Here is a 22597-nt window from a genome sequence, read left to right on the forward strand (position 1 = left end):
GAAAGGACAGCCTCTTCAATACGTGGTGCTGGGAAAACTGGACAGGTACATGTAAAAGTATGAGATTAGATCACTCCCTAACACCATACACAAAAATAAGCTCAAAATGGATTAAAGACCTAAATGTAAGGCCAGAAACTATCAAACTCTTAGAGGAAAACATAGGCAGAACACTCTATGACATAAATCACAGCAAGATCCTTTTTGACCCACCTCCTAGAGAAATGGAAATAAAAACAAAAATAAACAAATGGGCCCTAATGAAACTTCAAAGCTTTTGCACAGCAAAGGAAACCATAAACAAGACCAAAAGACAACCCTCAGAATGGGAGAAAATATTTGCAACTGAAGCAACTAACAAAGGATTAATTTCCAAAATTTACAAGCAGCTCATGCAGCTCAATAACAAAAAACAAACAACCCAATCCAAAAATGGGCAGAAGACCCAAATAGACATTTCTCCAAAGAAGATATACAGACTGCCAACAAACACATGAAAGAATGCTCAACATCATTAATCATTAGAGAAATGCAAATCAAAACTACAATGAGATATCATCTCACACCGGTCAGAATGGCCATCATCAAAAAATCTAGAAACAATAAATGCTGGAGAGGGTGTGGAGAAAAGGGAACACTCTTGCACTGCTGGTGGGAATGTGAATTGGTACAGCCACTATGGAGAACAGTATGGAGGTTCCTTAAAGAACTACAAATAAAAATAAAAAAATAAAAAAAAATAAAAAAACTACAAATAGAACTACCATATGACCCAGCAGTCCCACTACTGGGCATATACCCTGAGAAAACCATAATTCAAAAAGAGTCATGTACCAAAATGTTCATTGCAGCTCTATTTACAATAGCCCGGAGATGGAAACAACCTAAGTGCCCATCATCGGATGAACGGATAAAGAAGATGTGGCACATATATACAATGGAATATTACTCAGCCATAAAAAGAAAGGAAATTGAGCTATTTGTAATGAGGTGGATAGACCTAGAGTCTGTCATACAGAGTGAAGTAAGTCAGAAAGAGAAAGACAAATACCGTATGCTAACACATATATATGGAATTTAAGAAAAAAAATGTCATGAAGAACCTAGGGGTAAGACAGGAATAAAGACACAAATCTACTAGAGAACGGACTTGAGGATATGGGGAGGGGGAAGGGTGAGCTGTGACAAAGCTAAACGTAAGGTAGATAGCTAGTGAGAAGCAGCCGCATAGCACAGGGAGATCAGCTTGGTGCTTTGTGACCGCCTGGAGGGGTGGGATAGGGAGGGTGGGAGGGAGGGAGAAGCAAGAGGGAAGAGATATGGGAACATATGTATATGTATAACTGATTCACTTTGTTATAAAGCAGAAACTAACACACCATTGTAAAGCAATTAATACCCCAATAAAGATGTTAAAAAAAAAAAAGTAAAACCTAATGCTGCTTATTGGGAAAAAACAAAAAAGTATAAAATGTTCTCGTCTTGGGATGGGCCCTTCAAAATTAAATTTGCAGACTTTCTCATGATTACAAAAGTATTTGGTATGATAGGATTAGCACCCCTAGGTTACCATTACAGCACTCTGGGTTAAATCTACCTATCCTGATAAGATGAAATTTACTTTTTTCTAGAGAAGGCAAGATCAGTTTGTGGTACCAAACCTCAACAGAAGTTTATCAATCACAGTTTAGGAAAACTAACAAACATCTACTGGAAAGAACAGTTGAAAGAAGGAATCCTCATGTGCATCTTTAAATACAATGACACCCTCTTCCTTTATTCCTAAACCAACTGAGATTCAATTTATAGCAAAATAATAAACATCCAGCTCAAGCAAAACAAGTATATCAAAAAACTATGGGATGGTTTGAAAAAATTATATAGATAAGTGGGTAGGTAGGTAGGTGGGTGGAAGAAAGGGAGGGAGAGAAAGAGGAGAGAGCAGATATGACAAAATATTTATATTTAGTGAATCTAGGATGTTCTTTAAACTATTCTGACAACTTAATGTAAGTTTAAAGTTTTTCAAAATAAAAGACTGAAGAGAAAAAATATCTAGAAGATATTTACCAAAATGTTGATACTCCATGAATTACAAAATCATAACGTTTAAAAATCGCTGTTAACCTCGATCTTCCTACAATAATCATGTATTACTTGTGTAATAAAATGTTTTGAATAAACTCTTCCATTTTAAGCTAAAAAGTCAGATTATAGGATGCCACCTGCATATACTTACACATCCACAGGAATCTGGTCCCCCATTGAATAGGGAACAAGCCATCCTCACAATCTCTGCTTCTATCTTACGTAGTCCTGGGAAGATATCTGGATGCAGCGGATTACTCCATGCAAAATCTCCATAAGCCTGCAGAGAAATGCAAGCAGATGTGAAGACGATTACATTGTATAAAAAAAAAAGAATCATGCAACAAACAAAAGTTTCTAGGTATCAGACACAACACTAGAAACTGGAAAAATGGTAAGATATGTTCCCCAATCTAAAGAAGATCAAAATATACTGGGGGAGACAGGCAGGCATAAAAATTATTTTACAGTGTGGTAAGAGAGGAAGTATAAATGCGGTTAAAAGCACAGACTAAAACACCAAACAGCCCCAGTTTGAAATCTTAGCTTTACCTGTCACTTCTAGCTGTGTATTCTTAGGTCAGACAACCTCTCTGAGGCTCAATTTCCTCATATGCTAAAGGGGATAATCAGTACCTACCTGATGGGGTTCTAGCCATAAGTAAATAAGGTAACGCATGCGAAGCACTTTAACTATTTTAAGTGCGATACCAGATGTACATACGTACATGAGGGTTAGGGGCCTTAAAGAGGGAATAACGAACATCCTGAGTGGTCTGGAGGTTATCTGTTCAGTGGAACCTTGAGACATGAATAGGAACTCATCACTCAGAACAGGAGGGAAAGGAAAACAACATAGGAGCAAGGTGTACTCAGTAAAGAGAAAAGGCAGTGGTTAGTATTCATGAGGGAAAATAACAGGAATGGCTGAAAAAAATAGGTGGGAGCTGGCTCACGAAGGGACTTGTATTTTCTGCTGCATGGGCAGCCTGACTTTTGTCCTGTAGATAATGGGAAGCCACTGAAAGATTCTTAAGCGTAGAAGTAAGGTGAGGGTATTCTGTCAAGATACAGCTGAGCAAAACCTATAATATTTAGTAAGGTATGCACAGTTTCATAGTTACAATAATCAAACACAAAGACCTTAGAGACCAGCAGTCCAATGCCAATTTTATACGACAAAGTGGGGCTTAAAAAATAAATCTGATTAGAAGTGGAAGAAGCTAAAGGCAATTTTAAAGGCAACGAAAAGTGAGAATTATTTGAATTATAATTGAGACCACTGCTCATTCTCAGATCATGTGATTTGAGACTCATGCAGTACCGGAAATTATGACCCAGTGTCCATCCCTTGTCTCTTCTGATCCAACAAAATATACCTTGTCATTAATAATGTCAAATGATGGACTACCTTCCCTAGTATCTGCCTCCTACACAGGGCGTCTGTGAAGCCTGGAAACACAAGTCACATTTTACTTTTTTACAGATTGAAGATGTCTTTGATCAATATTATGCATATTCGCCTATGGGTAAAGAGACACTTTCTAAACCTCTTTAGTTTTATTTTAACAATAAACTTTCATTAAGTAATTTTTTTTTAATTACAAAAATAAGGAGGAAAAAATGCGGTAATCTAAAGTGGCAGGGCCACACACTCCCTGCAAGTACGGGGCACTCGCTCACCTTCACAAGGAGTTCAGTGAGCTCCTTCTCCCCACTGTACACCGCTCCGGAGGCCTTCCCTTCTTGCCACAAGACATCTACAGAGAAAGGGAAGACCACTGGATCAGTAAGCACGAGCCTTTGGGAAGACAGGTTCTAATAAAGAAGAAATAGGAAGAAACTCCTCTGCGTACAAAAGAAAAAACAAGTTGGAGTGGAAACCCAAAGGTGTTCTTACATAAAATCAAGAAAAAGAACTCCAATAAAGAGCTATCACAGCAAAATAAAGATGAAAGGTCAACAATTACCATCAACAACAGTGTGAAAAAGGTATTAACAGCATCTAGGTGCAGTGAAGACAGTCCAATAATAATGTCACCATCCCCAGCTGCCTTCCAGCAGCAGAACAATTTCCCTTTATCTGTACTCCTTTTCTGTTCTCTGTATGGCTCAGCTTGACCTGTTTTGGCAGTGGCTTCCTTCTTCTCCCCCTTCCTAGCCAGTCAAAGGAAGTGTGGGAACTGCTATGAGCAGAGTTAGCAGAAAAGAGTAAGGCGAAGGTGCAGAATTTCCGTAAACTATCTATCACCAGAGCTGGAGCCAGGGAACTGAATCCCTGACTAGACAAATCGTGGTGAGATATGAACCACTGGCATCCTGTCCTCAGGGACCCCTCCTTCAGACAAGCCTGGAAACCCATACAGAATTAGCCACCTGCTTCCAGCAACCTCTGCTGCAGCACTCAGCATCAGGAACACAGCCGTCACTGGGAGAAGGCTCAGAGGACAGGTTCCTGACCAGAATGTAAGGTCCGACTTTCCACTTCCTGTCTGAGGTGCCCCCCCCCACCAGAGACACTCTACAATACCAACAAATCTGTTCATGTGGGTGTCTCAGGTCCTTTTAGGACAACATGGCTGTGCCCTATTGAAAATGGGTAGTGAGAATTACAGAAGCACCCTAACTGAAAACTGTTGCCATGGGCTCTACAAAGCCAAGATCTGCAGTTCCAATGAGAGCAGAAGACTGAGTAGTGAATATCCCGAAAAACCCCTCATTCTCACGTGATCTGCCAGCTTGTGGCCAGTTTGACCTTCCCTCTTTCTTTAGAGGACACTGGTCTGTGCCATGTATGTCTTCAGACCAGAGGTCACCAGCATTTCAAAAGCAGGATATATGGTTTTATTTCCTGTTATTTTACTGGGGCTACAGAGTATGGCAATGGACAGTGACTTAAAAATGGAAGGGAAGGAAATATGGGGCAGCTAACCAGCCCCCATAATCATAGAAATCTTTAATACACAGGCCTCAGAGAATGCTAATCCTTGCTTTATATCATATATAAATCCTGCACTGTATCGAGTTTTGTACCATCTGATGTCAAAAATTCAACAGATTTCAATTAGAAATTTAAAAATGTAATATGGTATTCTGGACTAGATCCTAGAACTGGAAAAAGGACATTATAGAAAAACTGGTGAAACAGGAAGAGAATCTGTAGTTTAGTTAATAGCACTGTACCGATGTTAATTTTTTAGTTTTGACAAATGTACCATGGTTATCTTAGATGTTAACATCAGGAGAAGCTGGGTAAGGGGTATGTGGGAAATCTCTCTATTATCTTTGCAAATTTTCTATAAATCTAAAATTATGCCAAACTAAAAAGCCTATTTTTAAAAGGTATTTGTAATATGATCTTAATTTGTAACAAACATGTTTGTGTTAATAATAGTTAACACTTATCGAGCACTTATTATAAGCCAGGTATTATATATTTACATGCATAATCTCATTTAATCTCTACAATTATCCTTTCAGATAAGTATCATTGTTATTATCCTCATTGTAGAGAGACAGAAACAGAGGCAGAGAGAAGTTAAGTAACCAACCCAAGGCCATATTTTAAGTGGCTGAACCAGATGTGAATCCAGGCTGAGTGAATCCGGGCTGTACTCTTAAACATTAAGCTACTTATTAGTTCTTTTATCCTTCCCACACGTGCTCATGCATATATGTACGTGTGTGTGCTTATTACACAAGACACTATTAACATTCTGAGATGATACATATATATCATCTGTGTTTCTTTTGAGGATGAAATTATACTGACTTGTTATTTTCTTCTGTGCCTCTTTACAGATTTCACAATTTCTATAATGAATCTGTATTTCATTTTATTAGATACTTTCTCTTTCCAAAAAACAAATCGGTCTATTTTATTCCGGCTTAGAAAAGAAAATGGAACCAAGTTCCACCATCTCCGAGATTTGTCTGCTTTATGGGTGAAGGATGAATCTATATAAATACAGTTTTTAAAATCCGAAATTCAGCCTTTGAGACAGGGAGTGGGCCCTCCTGAATATAGAAGCACCCGGGATGAACTCTTCTTAACCTCTGCCAACATCAAATGATGACCAAATAAGCAGCCACATTAAGGAAGCAGGGAGCATATGTTTGCTGAGAATCGTACCCATAGAGCTGTATTCTTTGAGCTTCTCCAGAACTGCAGCCGGGCTCATTCCTTGAGAGGGCAGGGCTTTCACGTAATCTTTGTCCACTTTCAGGAATAACATATTCTTGCTAATATCTTCCTTGGTCTTGTTCAACTTATCTTGGATCTCCAAAGATAAGAAAGATAAAGTTAACAGGGAGCTAGAAGAATACAGCGCGGAGAGTAGAAGAACCAGTTACAACACCAAACCAACTGCTCAACGCTGGGCACTGCACAAGTGCTTCAGAATAAGGATGGTATTTTTTCTTAAAAAGGTGTGGTGACATTTTGACCATTCAGCTATTTTCTGGCCTGGGCAATAGCCTCTAAGAAGTCTGAAAAGTCAGCTTTCTCTCTGAAGGTCAAAGAGACACTCAACTCCCTACTCCACCCCCACCCTTTTCCTCTGCCACGACGACCTCACCAAGTCAGCACTTCTCTGAGGGCAGTATTTGGACCTTGTTTGACCCTTGGCAGCAGCTACAGTGTGTGCACCAAAGAAACTAAGGTAGAACCATGAACAGTAGCCAGAAAACAGGCCAAGCAGCAGTAAAACAGATTCTGGTGCTTGAGCAAAGGATGAGCTCCTTCACCAAGGCACGCCCAGAGCACACCAGGCATCTGGAGGCCCTACACAAATCCCCACACACAAGCCCGAGACATGCTGGGAAGAGCCAGGGAGGCTGCCACCTGTCTCCTCAGGTTGACAGCTTTGCACTGCTTGACTCTTAAGTGCTAGGAGGAGCTGAAGTCCTTTCTGCTATATCACTTATCAGCTATGGTTATTTCGTTTCCATCCTCATCAGACATTTTCTTTCATTCATGCACTTACTTACTTAATAAATATTTGTTGAACTACTACTGTGGGCCAGAGATACACAGTGAACAAAACAAACTTAGGCCGGGAATGGGGTGTGTGTGTGTGTCCTGTTCTCCTGAGCTTATTTTTAGCATCACAGTCAGAAACTAAAAGTCAGGTAATGAAAAGTGCCATGGATGATTAGAACCCAAGAGGGTCTTCTCAGACGTGGCCCTCAACGGAACCACAGGGAAAGCCTCTCCTTTAAAACACGTCTGCAAAGTCTAACACGCAGACATTGGCAGGAAGCAGGGTCCACACTCCTGGGCAATGCCAGGGCATGTGATGGACATGAAGGTATTTTTTAAGTTGTAAATAAAGAATTATGCTGCATAAATGTAACCAGAACTATGAAAGCTGAGCTTCCATGCACAGATGCTGCTGCTGTAATGAAGCAGACAGAAATGATAGAGAGGCAGGTCAGAAAGCACAGCAAACACATCCTCACCCCAATTCTTGCCTCAGAACCTCCACTGCATTTTAATTTCTTCACAGCATTTATTTCCAAGTGAAATTCTTATGTATTTGTTTACTCACTCATTTTCTGTCTTTCCTTAGTACTGAAATATAGATTCTATGGAGGAAGGACTTGGCCTTGTTCACCACTGTGTCCCCAGCACCCAGAATAGTACCTGACCCTGAGCAGGTGCTCAATGAATGACAGAGGGACACACACACTCACTCAAAACAAGTAACTTTTGTCTCTGTGCCTCAAAATCTGCATCTAAAAATTGAAAGGTGATTATACAGTTTCTAAGTACCTTCCAATTCTGTTATCATATACATGTAATGGGTTCTGGAACCCCAGCGTTTATTTGTCTCAAAATCTGAAACTGAAGGAGAAAAATGTGATGAATAAAGGCAGAAAAAATACAGGGAATAATATGGGGAAAAGCTATTATCCTTTGTGATCAGTCCATCCTTTCTATCTTCCCTCTCCCCTACCCTTCATTTTCTAAGGACTAAAGTAGATTTAATTTTAGGACTTAATATGATTAGAGGTCAAATAAAAGCCCTCATGCTCCTTCTCCACCCCAGTTATTCCTTCCACTTCCCCACAGGAAATGAACCTGAAAATACAAAGTCCTGGGAGACTTAGCACAGGGGTCTGAACGGACTTCATTCAAAGGCTAAAAGATAACTGCCATCTTTCCTGGTTTGGCCAGGAAAGGGGAAAAGGAACTGAGAGCCAAAAGTGAAAGAAAGCTTGCAGCAAAGCTGAGGGGCAGGGCAGGGAAGCAAGGAAGATGAAGCCATCAAGGATCATGTGCGTTCCTTACAGCCCGCAGTGGGGCCTGCCCTATTTATGTTCACCTGTGATAAAGAATCTGCAGGAAGGGCACAGACGTGAGTGTCTTATCCTGAGCGTGGAGGAGGATCGAGAGGATCCAGTGAAGGGAATGTACTAGACTACAGACATGAACAAAGAGCAAGAGAATGGCTCTGCTCTAAGTTTCTAAACCTGGGATCAGCAAACTACAGGCCAAATCAAACTATAGGCTGAATTTGGCCTGTGCCTGTTTTTGTAAAGAGAATCTCACTGGAACACAGCCAAGCTCATTCCTCTACCCATCGTACTATCACTGCTTTCCCTCTGCAAGGGCAGGGGTGAGGAGCTGTGGCAGACATGGCAGGGCCTGCAACGTCTAAAATGCTTCATACCTAGCCCTTCACAGGAAATGTTTGCCAACCCTGATCTAAACCATGTAAGCACTCAATCCCTGAGAAGTATCTAAATTCAGCCAAATGTTGCTCCAAAGCTTCATGTCACTTCTGTCAGGTTGTCGAATTTCAAATTTCTCCTGAATAGCATCTTTCTCCTTCGGTCAGATACGTTGGAGAAAGGGCTGGGTCAGCCTTCTCATTCTTGGCACTTCTGCTATTTTGAGTCAGCCAGTCCTCTGCTGTGGAGGCTGACCTGTGCACTGGAGGGTGTTCAGCAGCGTCCCTGGCCCCTATCCACTAGATGCCGACAGCACCCACCTCCTCTTGTGATGTCCAAAAATGTCTCCAGACATTGTCGATGTTTCTTGGAGGTGGGGGACAAAACTCACCCAGCCCCCTTGAACTTCTAGTTTCAGTGACTATACAGGAAGAGGTCTGATGACCATGGGGGTAGGAGGCGGTAGGGAAAATCTACAGGATTCTGCTTACCTTACGACCAATAATAGGCATCTTCCGGATAAGCTTAAAACATCTCTTTTTAAACCTTGACCATAAACCTAAAAGAAACAAATGGTTCTATTATCCAAATAAATTTCCACATATTATATGACCTGACAGTCATAATGTATGAACTATTCAACATGTCCTCTGCAATCTCACCTGCCCTCAGATGGCAAAGGTAGTTTCTTTCCTTTTTTAAAAAACCTTTTAATTTTTGAATAAGTAATACATTTACATGGTTCAAAAATAAAAAAATAAACACACACACTCTCTCATCTATCCCCCAGACCCTCATCCTACCCCCAGGTTAATATTACTACTAGTTTCTAGATACTCTTCTAGAATTTCTTTATGCATATACAAGTAAGAATAGAGGTATGTTCTTATTTGTTTCTTTTACACAAAAGGTAGCATACTCCAGCACTGTACTAGACCTTGTTCTTCTACTTAGCAATATTCTCTTAAAGACCTGTGCTTCCTCATTCATTTTTATACCTGTAGAGTATTCCATTAGATGGATGTTTATTTAACCTGCCCTTTCCTGATGGAAACTTAGGTTATTTCTAATATTTGCTATCACAAACCATGCTGAAATAGCTAACCTTGTAACACACACCGTACGTGTACGTGACAGTATACCTACAGGATAAATTCCCAGAAAGAGAATTGCTGGGTCAAGTATATTGCAGAGCTCCTTACCTTCCCAAGGTTTCCGGATGCCCAACATTTCTCTCCCCTCCCTCAAAACAAATGCCCAACCCGTGCTTTTCTTCAGGATCTATGCTCCAGTCTCTCATCCAACACACATCCCGACAACATTTTCTGGACCTAAAAAGGCCTTCAAATATCACGGACACCAACCAGACTCCATTCTGTTGGGCAGCACACAGGACAAATATGGAATTCTGACCCTATCAATTACAATAGTTATAAATACATGGCATCTAAATAGACAGTCGTGCCTTTTAATGAATTCACTTCAGTATATCTCAACTGACTGACAACAAGATTCTGAGGTTGGCAAAGAAGGCACTACCTACTATCCAAGGGCAGCTAAGGATCAAAGCATTAACTTGCTCAAGGCCACAGATCAGATCGGTGATGGTGCGGGGATTTAACTGAAGTCTTTGTTTTTGTAGTCCTAGATTCCCAGGCCCCTACACTGCTTCAGATGCACAACAGGAATTTTCAGTTAACCCAAGTGAGTTTCTAAGGAATCTACACGTAGGCTTTCTGCAAAGATACAAGGCATGAACTGAATGAACTTCACTGCTTTCCTAGGAGATCTGGGAAATCCAATTTCCTTGGCCAGAAGGTGCTTTCAACAGCCAAAGAATGTGTCTGTACCTTTTTTGGGTATTTATTATATGATGCCTTGCATCTTTACTAGTTGTTTTTGCTTAGGTTGCATCCCTAAGTGCCTAGCACTGAGGTCAACACTCTGTAAATGTCTGGGACAAAACCCACTATCTAAGACACAGACTGACTAAGACAAAGGGACTGAAACCACTGTTACTTTTTGTTTAAATTTTGGAGTATCTCCTTTCAGTCCTGAGATCTTACTGTATGTACAATGTCATACCCTCTTCTCATTTACAGCATTTTCTACATTATTAAAAATTCTTCCTAAACGTATTTTTCAGTGTTACCACAGTAGTCCATCAAATGAGCATAACTTAGTGTTGGATAGTTAAGCTGCTTGTTATTTGATTATTTCTAACAATGTTAAAGCTGTAAAGATTCAGAACCACTTCCTTATTTAACAGATGAAGTAATTAATTAATGAGGTAGAAAGAGGTCTAGAAATCAGCAAGCTGAGTCAGGTGTCCAAAAGTACATTGATGTGACCACAGGTGGAGGAGAAAAGAGTAAACGAATTTTGTGGAAGCTGTGAGATAATATGGTACAGGGTAAAAAGAACAGAATACAGACCAGAGATGGAGAAATTGAGAATGAAAAGATTATGTGGTCAAGACCTAAAAAGATAATCTCAAAAGCAAAATTTCCCAGAGGTACAGGAAAAAAAGGTAACGAGAATGTTTTAAGGTAATACAATAAGAAATGCCAGTGTAAGAACGACAATGCTTGGCTCTTTACAGTTTACAAATTCCTTTCACACCACTTATGCCACTCGATCCTCCCATCACTCTTTGAGACTGGGTAAAGCAGTATTATTACGCTCATTTTACTGTGAGGAAACAGGCCACCAGGCTTAAGGGTGTTGCCCAAGGTGCCATGGCTAGCAACCTCCTCCTACCACAGAACTCAGATTTCTGTTGATGAACTGCAGACAGTCCCACAGTTTAAGTCAACATGAGTTAGTAAGGATGGAGCAGGATTAAAGGAGAGATCACACCTTAGAGGGCTCCAGCCCTGCCCCGTCCCACCCTCCTGCTGCCTCCATTTCTTATCTACCTGTGTCTGTCCTGTGTTCCGCAATTACCCTCCCCCCTCAGAAGGGTACCCGGAATTTGAAGATCAGCAAAATTTATCACTAAACGGACCTTAGACTCCTCTAAGGCAATATACTAAAAGTGACTGGATGTTCAGTAATACGTGGAATACTTCTACATGAGCAAGGTGCTGAGGAAATCAGCAGTTCTATCAAAATCACCTCCGATCTCTGGCGGGAAGACATTTCTATCTGTGTCTAAAATTCAAGTTGGAAGTTACAAAATAAAAAATGTGTTGTGTGTGTATATGTATTAAAGCAATATGAAATTGCCAATATTCAACAATTTTTGACCGACAAAAACTACATTTTATATGATTCAAGCAGATTCAGATATAGAAAGAGATACAGATACATAAATGGTGGTTGTCTCTAGGTAATAAGATTTGAATTTTTTTCTTATGGTTTAGCTACATTGCCTAATTTTATACAATGAACATGTACTGCTTTTATAATAAGAAAAAATGTTATTAAAAATAAAACAACCACAATGGCTTGGAGTTCACAAAGATTCAGATGCCACATACCATTAACACACTGCTCCTATTAATTTTCTCATGGTGTACTCAGAAGCCAGCACATTCTTTTTTGAACGCTAAAGGCAAGTAAGTACCTGAGACCTAAGACGGCCTTGCTTCAACTACCGGTTAAGCAAAATGCACACGGGCACCGAGGGCTGCACAGTGGAAAACAGAAGTGAAAACCTAAAGCTAATACTAATCACAGTAAAGAAACATAAACCTCAAGGTCTCTGGCCTTAGTTTGGATTTACAAATGCACCATCTTAAAAGGAAAGGTGCACAGAATGGTGGCTGCCAGAAGCCGGGGAGAGGGAGTCGTGGGAAGTTTGTGTTTAATGGGTACGGAGCTTACAATGATGAGAGAGTTCTAGAGAAGGATGGTGGCGATGGCTGCACAACAATGTGAATGTACTTAACGTCACTGAACTGTCCACTTAAAAATGGGTAAAATGATCAATTTTATGTTATGTATATTCTATCACAATAAAAAAAAGAGAAGTACATTTACTGCTACTCCTTAGAGGCCTCTGGAATCGGACAGGACGGTGGGCAGCACTGAATCAAATGCTTCCCCGGAAAGGAATAAACCTGAGCAGAAGAGACAGGGGTTGCGTCCGTTTCCAAACCATGGAGCAAACGAAGCACAAGGGTTAGGTCTGTCTAATTTGTCAGAGTTTATGAGAAAATCTTGCACGGACTAGGAGCAGAAATTGAGGACAGGGTTTTTAAAGCTGGACTGAGCTAAACTTCAGACAGGGCAGTCACGTCTCATTTCCATTTTAACTAAGTGCAATGTTGACTCCGCCATAACCCGGCAATGTTACTAGAACAGCTGGATGGCTGTCTGCATGGTAAAGAGAGGAAACAGAATCTGGCCTCTAAGTTGACTTTTCTGGGGGAAGAGGAAGAAAAGCAGAACCAGTATTCTGTTAAAGAGCCCCTTCAAACAGATGTTATCGGGGAAGCAAATAGTTATGGAAATTTTAAACAAAAGAGAAATGGCAAGCAACTCTCATCAATGTTATTAACTCAGATACCCTACTAAGGGTGAGGAAGGGGTGCAGGGGAGTGTACAGAGCACCCACCACCTCTCCTACCATTTACTTACAAAACACAGCCTGCAGGGGAAAAGAATTTGTAAGGAGGTACCACACAACCAGGCGGTCGGGAGGTTGGGAGGGGTGCAGGGAGTGTGGGCAGGATATGAGGAAGGATGGAGGATGTTCAAACTGATCACTAATAGACTTCTCATCTTCCACACTCCCTGAGAAGCAGCCTCCTCTTCCCATGTCAGTCTGGCTCCCAGAGTCACTACCCAGGAAGCTCAAAGTGTACTGTCCCCTTACAGCAGAGGTTCAACTCCAAGAGGACACGGACCCTGTATTACTTGTATAGATCCCTAGAGCCTGGCAGTGCCTGACACACAGCAGACATTCCAATGGTCACTGCATGAGTGCTGTTCCAATGTCACGTAATCTTTATTGAAACAATGGCCTAAAATGAAAGCAATAAACTCATGCTTGGGGAACTCCAGGTGACACAATTATGTTCTAGGCAAGAAGCTGAAAGTGAAGAGAGTTTAAGCCATACTCTGTGGATCCTTACCAGGACTAATCTCTCAGGGGTTTTAATGTAAACTGCAAATCCAGAAAAAATCAATGTAACAGTTACAGTTACACAAGTCCTATTAAAATTTTACCAGTCAGAAGGCAATGTCCTTTCTATTTAAACAGATTTTAAAAATCACAACCAAACCAACCAGACAAGAAATTAGTACAGTCCCTCAGCCATCAGTTCCAAAGCTAGTGTAACTCCACTGTATCTTTACAGGGGGGACAGTATACTTACTCTCTGGCTGGAAGATAAACTCGTATACCCAGACTATCAGCAGAGTCCACACGACACTCCATGCAATTAGCTGCCAGGGCTCATACTTGCTGCAATGCCCGTTTACATAATTCTTGGCCTTTGTGGAATACACTTCCAAAATCTCGAGGTAGGGCTCAAAGGCCTTCTAGAAATACAAAAGAAAAAAGAAATATTACATTCAAAGAGAGAAAGGAAGTCTATTCTTAGTTTGCTCTTCAACTCATTTTTCAAGGGCAAGGCCACTCATGATCTGGCCCTACCCCAGCAATAATCTTATCATCCTGCTTCTGCGCTAGGAACTCCAGTGCACACTGCCCCTTAACAGACAAGTGGACTTTGACAGCGTTTTTGATCTTCTATCTGTAAAATAAAAGGTTAATTGGACTTCCCTGGTGGTGCAGTGGTTAAGAATCCACCTGCCAATGCAGGGGACACAGGTTCGAGCCCTGGTCCGGGAAGATACCACATGCCATGGAGCAACTAAGCCCATGCGCCACAACTACTGAGCCTGTGTTCTAGAGCCCGCGAGCCACAACTACTGAGCCCATGCACCACAACTACTTAGCCTGCACTCTAGAGCCCAGGAGCCACAACTACTGAGCCCGCATGCCACAACTACTGAAGCCTGCGCACCTAGAGCCCATGCTCGACAAGAGAAGCCACCGCAATGAGAAGCCCACGCACCGCAATGAAGAGTAGCCCCAGCTCACCACAACTAGAGAAAGCCCGCACACAGCAACGAAGACCCAACGCAGCCAAAAATAAATAAAATAAATAAATAAAAGGTTAAGCTAGATCATCATTTCAGCTCTAAAGTTTCTAGATGACTGCAGTATTCACTGTCCCACTCAACTAATCTTCTCAATATGTCTTTCTCTTCTCTACTTGAATCTTTCCCCACCTCTAACACAAAAGGCAGCAGACTGTTTCCGTAAAAGGCCAGATAGTAAGTATTTTAGGTGCTGCAGGCCGAAAGTCTCTGTCACAACTACTCAACTCTGCTGCTGTAGCACAAACACAGTCACAAAATAGTGGGTAAAGAAATGAACGTGGCTGTGTTCCAATAAAATTTAATTACAGATGCTAAAATTTGAATTTCATGTAATTTCACATATCACAAAATATTCTTTTTATAAAAACAATTTCAAGTTAAAATATCATTTTAGCTCATGGGCTATACAAAAACAGGCAGCAGGCCAGATCTGGCCCGTAGGCCATAGCCTGCCAATCTCTGCTCTAAGGCCCTATTTGACGAAAACTCTTATAGCCAGGAACCATATCTTATCACTATGTGTATCCCTCACAATACATAGCACAAGCAAGAAAAAATCCTCTCCCCTGAAGTTACCAGAATACCCAACTCATGAGAATTAATCTCCCCCATTAAATTCTCGTCAAACATTCATTTGTGCCTCTACACAGAGCTGATCACAACGTGCCTTGCAGTCTACTCATCTGTTTCTCATCTCCTTTACAACATGATTAGGCCCCTGAAGACTGACCGGATCCCAGTCATATTCACAAGCCACCGAGTGCCCTGTACAAAATACGTTCATCTTCAGTCTGCCATTCACTCACTTATTCAACATTTATGAAGCTTCTCCAGTGTTTAAGGCATTCAGCTGCGGGAACATTAAGGTATATATGCTAAGTTCTTGCCCTTACTGAGCTTACAATCTAATGAGAGAGGTTCATACATACACATGCAGACACACATGGGCACACACATATATAAACAAGTAACTGGAACTCTTCAGGATAAACACTATAAAAAGGTTGTAAATGAAGTGCTAAGAGAGACCACTAAGGAAGGCCTATCTAACTCTACCTGAGGGGAGATAAGGAAGATACGACAGAGGATAAAATCTAACAATGATAAAAAAAAATTCTCTAGGCAGAAAAATTAAAAGAAAAAAAAGTCATACCAGGAAGACAATAATAGCTGCAAATGCATAAAAAGAGTCTGAGAATGGCAAAACGGTCTGTGTAGTAAGAGCACAGGCTACATGAGGGCAGAGACCATTTCTGTCTTCTCCAGCACTAAATCCTCAACATATAGCATGGTGCCTGGCAAACAATCTGTACTGAATAAAAGCTTGGAGAGTGGCTTGACAGTGACCAAGTAAATGAGTGAACACATCAAGTTACAAGAGAACTGAGGCTGGGAGAAATACACTAGGTCCAGATTTTAAATGGTCTTGGGAAAAAAAACGCATAGAGATTGGAAGTATAAATTGATAGGTACTTTTTGTAAAGTGCTTTGTCAGTATCTATTAACATTTTAAATGTATATTCATTTTTACCCAGAAATTCTTTTTGATATCTATATAATTGCACCTATGTACATGTTCAAGGACTTTCACTTCAGTATTCTTTGTAACAGCAAAAGAAAAAATATGACTGTCCATTGATAAATGGTTAAATAAACTATAATATATACATTTTATGTACCCATACTATGCAGCATTAAAAAGAAGACAGATTTATGGACTTCCCTGGTGACGCAGTGGTTAAGAATCCGCCTGCCAGTGCAGGGGACACGGGTTCGAGCCCTGGTCTGGGAAGATCCCACATGCCGCAGAGCAACTAAGCCCGTGCGCCACAACTACTGAGCCTGCGCTCTAGAGCCCGTGAGCCACGACTACTGAAGCCCGCACACCTAGAGCCCATGCTCCACAACAAGAGAAGCCACCGCAGTGAGAAGCCTGTGCACCACAACAAAGAGTAGCCCCCGTTCGCCCCAACTAGAGAAAGCCCGTGCGCAGCAACGAAGACCCAATGCAGCCAAAAATAAAAAATATATACATAAATAAATAAATTTATATATTTTAAAAAAGACAGATTTAAATGAACCACATGGAAAAATTACCAGAACACGATGTTGAGTTAAAAAAAAAAAAAAGAAGAAGAAAGCAAATAGCAGAACAACAAAAACAAAATGAAAGGTATGGGTATTAATCAGGAGAGCAATTTTTTTTTTTTTAAGATAACTTCATGGGAAAGGAATAGAAGGAGGACAGAAATTAGAGACAAAAATTTTAGTTAAGAGGACTGTTGAAATAGTCCAGGGGAGGGGCTTCCCTGGTGGTGCCGCAGTTAAGAATCTGCCTGCCAATGCAGGGGACCTGGGTTCTAGCCCTGGTCCGGGGAGATCCCACATGCCGCGGAGCAGCTAAGCCCGTGCGCCTGTGCCACAACTACTGAAGCCCGCGCACCTAGAGCTTGTGCTCCGCAACAAGAGAAGCCACTACAATAAGAAGCCCATGCACCACAACAAAGAGTAGCCCCCGCTCACCGCAACTAGACAAAGCCCGCGCACAGCAACAAAGACCCAATACAGCCAAAAATAATAAATAAATTAAATTAATTAATTAATTTTAAAAAAAGTCCAGGGGAGAAATAAACTGGGTTTCACCTTAAGCAGTATGGTATCTGGGCCAAAACATGGTATGGATTTGAACAACATTTTTAGAACAGTGTTTGATAACTTATTAGATATAGAAAGTATGGAGTGGGAAAAATACAGATAATTCCAGATTTTCAAGTTTGAGAGACTGGCTTAGTGGTGACAGCATTAACCATGGCAGACTAGAAGAGGAAGGGAAGCTGAAGATGGTAGAGGAGATTCTGAGAACAAGATAATGCCGTAGGTTTATGTTCCTGTTGGATATCTACATGCAATGTTCGAGGAGCAGCATGAAAGCTCAGAAGGAGGACGGGTGCTCAACTAATGTTTGTTGAAAGCATTTATACACTTAGCAATTAGGATGCAGTATAAGGTAATTAGCATTAGACAAGTACTGGGTTCCCAGAGGGCTATCCATGGAAACACAGTTTATCTGCAACCCCCTCATAGTTCTTGGTGGCCATTCCCTAGAGCCCACTGTTGCTATCAACAATCTCAATCCTGCACAGCAGTGGCAGTGCTGGTCGAGACCAGACAAAGACCAGAGGAGTCTACCATCATTGAAGGTATGTCATAATTTCAACTATTATAGAGAATCTTCTAGTGTTAAAGCTGTGATCAAACCAAATGGTTGAATGGTGTGTATGAATGGGATGACGGAAGAACAATCATACAGATCAGCTTTTCCTCTGGTGATTCTAGTTCCTGGTTCACCCAGAAAATAGAGGTTACCAATTGCAAAAGATGACTGTAGATATTATCACAGCACTGACTAAACAAACGAGTAACACAACTAGTATTAGGGAAAGAGCAAAGAATCAGCACATGCAAACTACTTCCATTTTTAAAAAGCCTATTACGATATGAAGGCATTCCTTGCTAACATTTACAAAATTATATTCAGCAAAAGTATATTTTCTTTGTAATTGCTATGAGAAGATAATGGGAGTCCTTGAATATATCTCCTTAAGAGGAGATATAGAGAAACACCTCTCAAGGAGATCTATTTCTATATTCTCTTACTCCAGTGACAGAATGATACTGTACTTGGAGGGGTCCTAGCAAGCTTTTTGAATGGGCAACCAGTGGGTCACAGAAATTATATCTCCTGGCCTCATTCCAAGGTTCTTCTAGGTTACTACAAACAACCTAGGCTCAGTCCCAACAAAGAAGCACCTCACAACACTGACAACTCGCTGCACTATAGGGCTCTGTGGGGTAACGTGTGCTATCTCCTTGGAAAAACAGGATGAGGCAGTTCCTTGGGGCCTTGCAACCAGCACCAACCCCAGGCTGGGTTCTGATGCAATAGTCCAGCCCTGGGGAAGTATACAATCTAAATGTTGAAGAGAACTTTAGAGATCAAGCCCACATTTTCATTTTACAGAGGCCCCGAAGCAGCACGGTGTACCTCACTCAGCTCATGCAGACGGGCTTGTGTCAGAGTGGAGAGTAGGAACCCACGCCTCCTGCCAGTATTTAGTACTCTTTCAATTCTTCATTCTCAGTGTCACAGGCAGAGGATCACTAAACACATTACAATCCAGTGCTATCCCAAGAATTTTCTTTCCACAATTTATGCTCCTGGCAGAATATACCTTGGATATATGGTAACATACAACAAACCAAAATTGTACTGCTAGGTCATGACTACAGAAAAAACATCTAGACAGAGATGGCACGAGAACTTAATATAATTACAATTACTATTTCCCACCGCATCTTTCTTCTTATAGAAATATATTTTGTCTATATACACTTGCATATTTATTTATAATTACAATACTTAGGCTTCTGTCTATTTCAACTTAATCTCTACATTGTGTCTCTGGAAATACAAGAACCATAAGTGGTCATCTATGAAGGCCACTAGCTTATTGTGCAACTCCAGGCAAATTATTTTACCCACCTGTGCCTTCATTTCTTTATCTAGAAGGGACACAGAATATTCACAAAATAAAGTGTCTGTGTACATGTGTGTCTGTGGGTATGTGTGGGTGTTTGTGGCTGTTTATCTCCAATATTTGCTTAATAGAAAAGTAGTATTGGTAAAACTTCCACAAAAAAAAGCATTCTTTCCTTCACACTTCTATAAAATTGGAAATGTATTCCCCTAGAGGAAAAAAACAAAATACTTTGCCCAATGAATGTATATAAAATGATAGTAAGAATACCATAAATCTTTTAAAAGTATAATATTAAAGGAAAAAATATCAACTTTAGTGTGAAGATTTAAAATATTAACTACTTTGAAGAAGCTACTGTCAAATAAGGATGAATAAAGTAACCAGACTTTCTCTTTTTATTCATCCCACTTCAATCTAAAGATTTAGGTTTTAGCAGATACCTAAAAGACATCAAAATAGTACTCAATAATCCTAATCATTACTAGACAAAAGGCAGCTGCTGGAATGTATGGGAGCTTGATAGCCTACTATTCTCATACTGAACCCTCTCACCCCCCAAATCACTTCAAGGGAGCAAGACACTTTCGTGAACATGATAGTAGCAGTCTACAAATTTGGTAAATTTGGGGCCTGCCACTTTTTTTTTTTTTTTTTTTAAGCATATGGTTTGGGCTTTTTTGGCTGTGTTGGGTCTTCATTGCTGCATGTGGGCTTTCTCTAGTTGTGGAGAGCGGGGGGCTACTCTTTGTTGTGGTGCACGGGCTCCTCACTGTGGTGGCTTCTCTTGGTGCGGAGCACGGGCTCTAGGCACACAGGCTTCAGTAGTTGTGGCTCACGGGCTCTAGAGTGCAGACTCCATATTGTGGCACATGGGCTTAGTTGCTCCGCGGCATGTGGGATCTTCCTGGACCAGGGCTCCAACCCGTGTCCCCTGCATTGGCAGGTGGATTCTCAACCACTGCGCCACCGGGGAAGTCCCAGGGCATGTCACTTTTTAGACCAAAGAGTTTCAAACTTTTCCAATACAGTCCCACAAAAATGTATTTTACAACACAAACTAGCACGCACAGCAACAGAAAGATATAAAACCAAAACAAAAATTTCCAAAATAATACTTAACACCTTATTACTTGTAATACACTTACATTTCTTTTCTATTTCTTCCTTCTTTTTTCAAAGGCTTGGCCCACTAAATTGATTCTGCATCCCTCTAAATGGATCATGACCTTCAGTTTTAAAACCAATGTGTTACAGTGGTTTCACTCCTGGCTTCCTTAAATTTAGAATGCGGTTCTGTAATGCAGTGAAGGGAGTTAACACTAAGGTTATTTTCCACTCAACACAATCTCAGTGCTTTTTATACTTAGGATTTATTCTCTTAACATTTTTGTGAGGCCAGGATTATGACGTGATGGAGTGACTCAGTCCAGGAAACTCAGAATTCTCCAATCACAAGATACTTTCCTATCAGTACTAGCCACGGTTGTCCCCAATGATAATAAACTCTTTCAGTCCTTAAATCACTTCAAGATGACAAGATTCTGTAAGCAGACTTCCCATAATGGCACTATCCACACCCCCATTCCCCCGAAAAAAACTTCTTTGAGAACTATTACTGTACTTAACCAACTGCCAATTAGGCAGTGATAATTTTCCCCCATTAAATGTCCTTAATTACCAACTTATACCAGAAGAAACATTCTAAAAATGATTATCACTGAAAGAAGACATTTCCAGACCCACACTGGATGGTGCTTCTTTCCTTAATAATAACAATCCCTTCACCATGATTTAATGGGGGCGAACCAGTAGAACGCATCAAAATCAGCCAAGGAGCTTTCTCCAGAACACTCCACCCCAGAGGTTTAGTAAGTACAGAGTGGAGCCCAGAAATATATATTTTGGAAAACTTCCCCCAGGTGATTGTGACAGACATCCTTGCTTGGTTAAGAACCCTTTCTCTACACCACAACATGGCCCCTTCTCTCCCCATCACCTTCTTTGATAAAAGAATTACCCAATAATTGAGTTAACATATTACTAGACGGGGGTAAAAAGACATCCACCAAGTTTTACTGTAAGTGTTAAAGTTGGGGCCCAGCCACATCAATCCACAGATCAATGCATTACTCATGGCTAATATTTATTCTTTGGCCAGATACTAAAGAAAATCAAAATCTTCCACTCTGCAATGCTACAGAGAAAAAAAGGATTTTGTTTTCCTCTTCCTTCCACTTTCTTCACCTCTAATACAAGTGCACAATTCAACACTCAAAAGAGTTTTTCCAGAAGAGTCAGAAATCTGAGCTTTAAAGCAGGAATGGGCTGTTGAGGAAAAGAAAAACCTGTTTTACCCAGTTCATCCACGCCTGAATGTCTTCAAATCAAATGGTACTCTAGTGACTAAGACTCAGGTAAGGGAGTGAAGTTAAAATACAGAAGAAAGCCTAAAAGTTAAGTATTTATTCTTACTCTACTTCTGCTCTAAAAATGGGAAAAAAATGAACTGAATCTGATTCTCTTTCATAGTACATTCTGCAGAACTTCAAAGTGCAAAGCAAACAGGTAAGAAAACACTATTGTCTTTAGAGCCTCAAAAGGCATTAAAGTTTATCAGCAAAAACAGATCACAAGCTCAAAGGGAAAACTCCCTTGGGTCATTAAAGAAGTAATAATTGTGCAATAAACCAAACAGTCATTCCAACCAACCAACGGTGACTGTGTGATATAGAAATGTTTAAAGGGACCGAGTCATCATTTCTTAGGAGGTAAAGAGCAAACCATATACTTCCGCCAAAATTCTACTATGTAAGTCAAAAGATCCAGTATCTGAGAAGCTCATCTCAAAAAGCATAACTGTCCAGATTTCCCTTCCAGCCATGCCTCGAGTCAAGTATACATGCTCAGTACTAGTTCACAAGCACTTACAAAGTCTAATTGCTCTACACTTAACACTGGAGTATTTGGGCAAAGCACCCGGTCACTGAGACACAATCTTGGCCTCAGAAAGGAGAGACAGCCATGCAATGTTCTCCAGTCATTAGGAGTGCACTCACAGAAAATCCAAGCTCCTGGGTTCATAAAAGTGGGCAGCCCCGAAGACTGCCAAATGGTTGCTGAGAACTTTTTATTCATTTACTTATGGTCAGGACCATAAGTCTGTCTTCAAGTGAAGA

The 22597-nt window shown here is 40.7% G+C and overlaps 1 protein-coding gene across 4 annotated transcripts in view; it reads right to left on the reverse strand.

Annotated features, from left to right (window-relative positions):
- SGPL1 (sphingosine-1-phosphate lyase 1) overlaps window positions 1–22597 on the reverse strand; it is a 64758-nt gene that overhangs the window by 18652 nt on the left and 23509 nt on the right. For all 4 annotated transcript variants that reach the window (XM_067710658.1, XM_067710657.1, XM_067710659.1 and 1 more), the window contains 5 exons: window positions 14088–14253; window positions 9255–9322; window positions 6221–6368; window positions 3772–3848; window positions 2240–2368 (listed from right to left, as the gene is read on the reverse strand). In XM_067710658.1, the coding sequence (XP_067566759.1) occupies window positions 2240–2368; window positions 3772–3848; window positions 6221–6368; window positions 9255–9322; window positions 14088–14253 (588 nt within the window). The remainder of the gene's footprint in view (window positions 1–2239; window positions 2369–3771; window positions 3849–6220; window positions 6369–9254; window positions 9323–14087; window positions 14254–22597) is intronic.

Source organism: Pseudorca crassidens, chromosome 16 (assembly GCF_039906515.1).
Source record: "Pseudorca crassidens isolate mPseCra1 chromosome 16, mPseCra1.hap1, whole genome shotgun sequence".
Classification (NCBI taxonomy): domain Eukaryota; kingdom Metazoa; phylum Chordata; class Mammalia; order Artiodactyla; family Delphinidae; genus Pseudorca; species Pseudorca crassidens.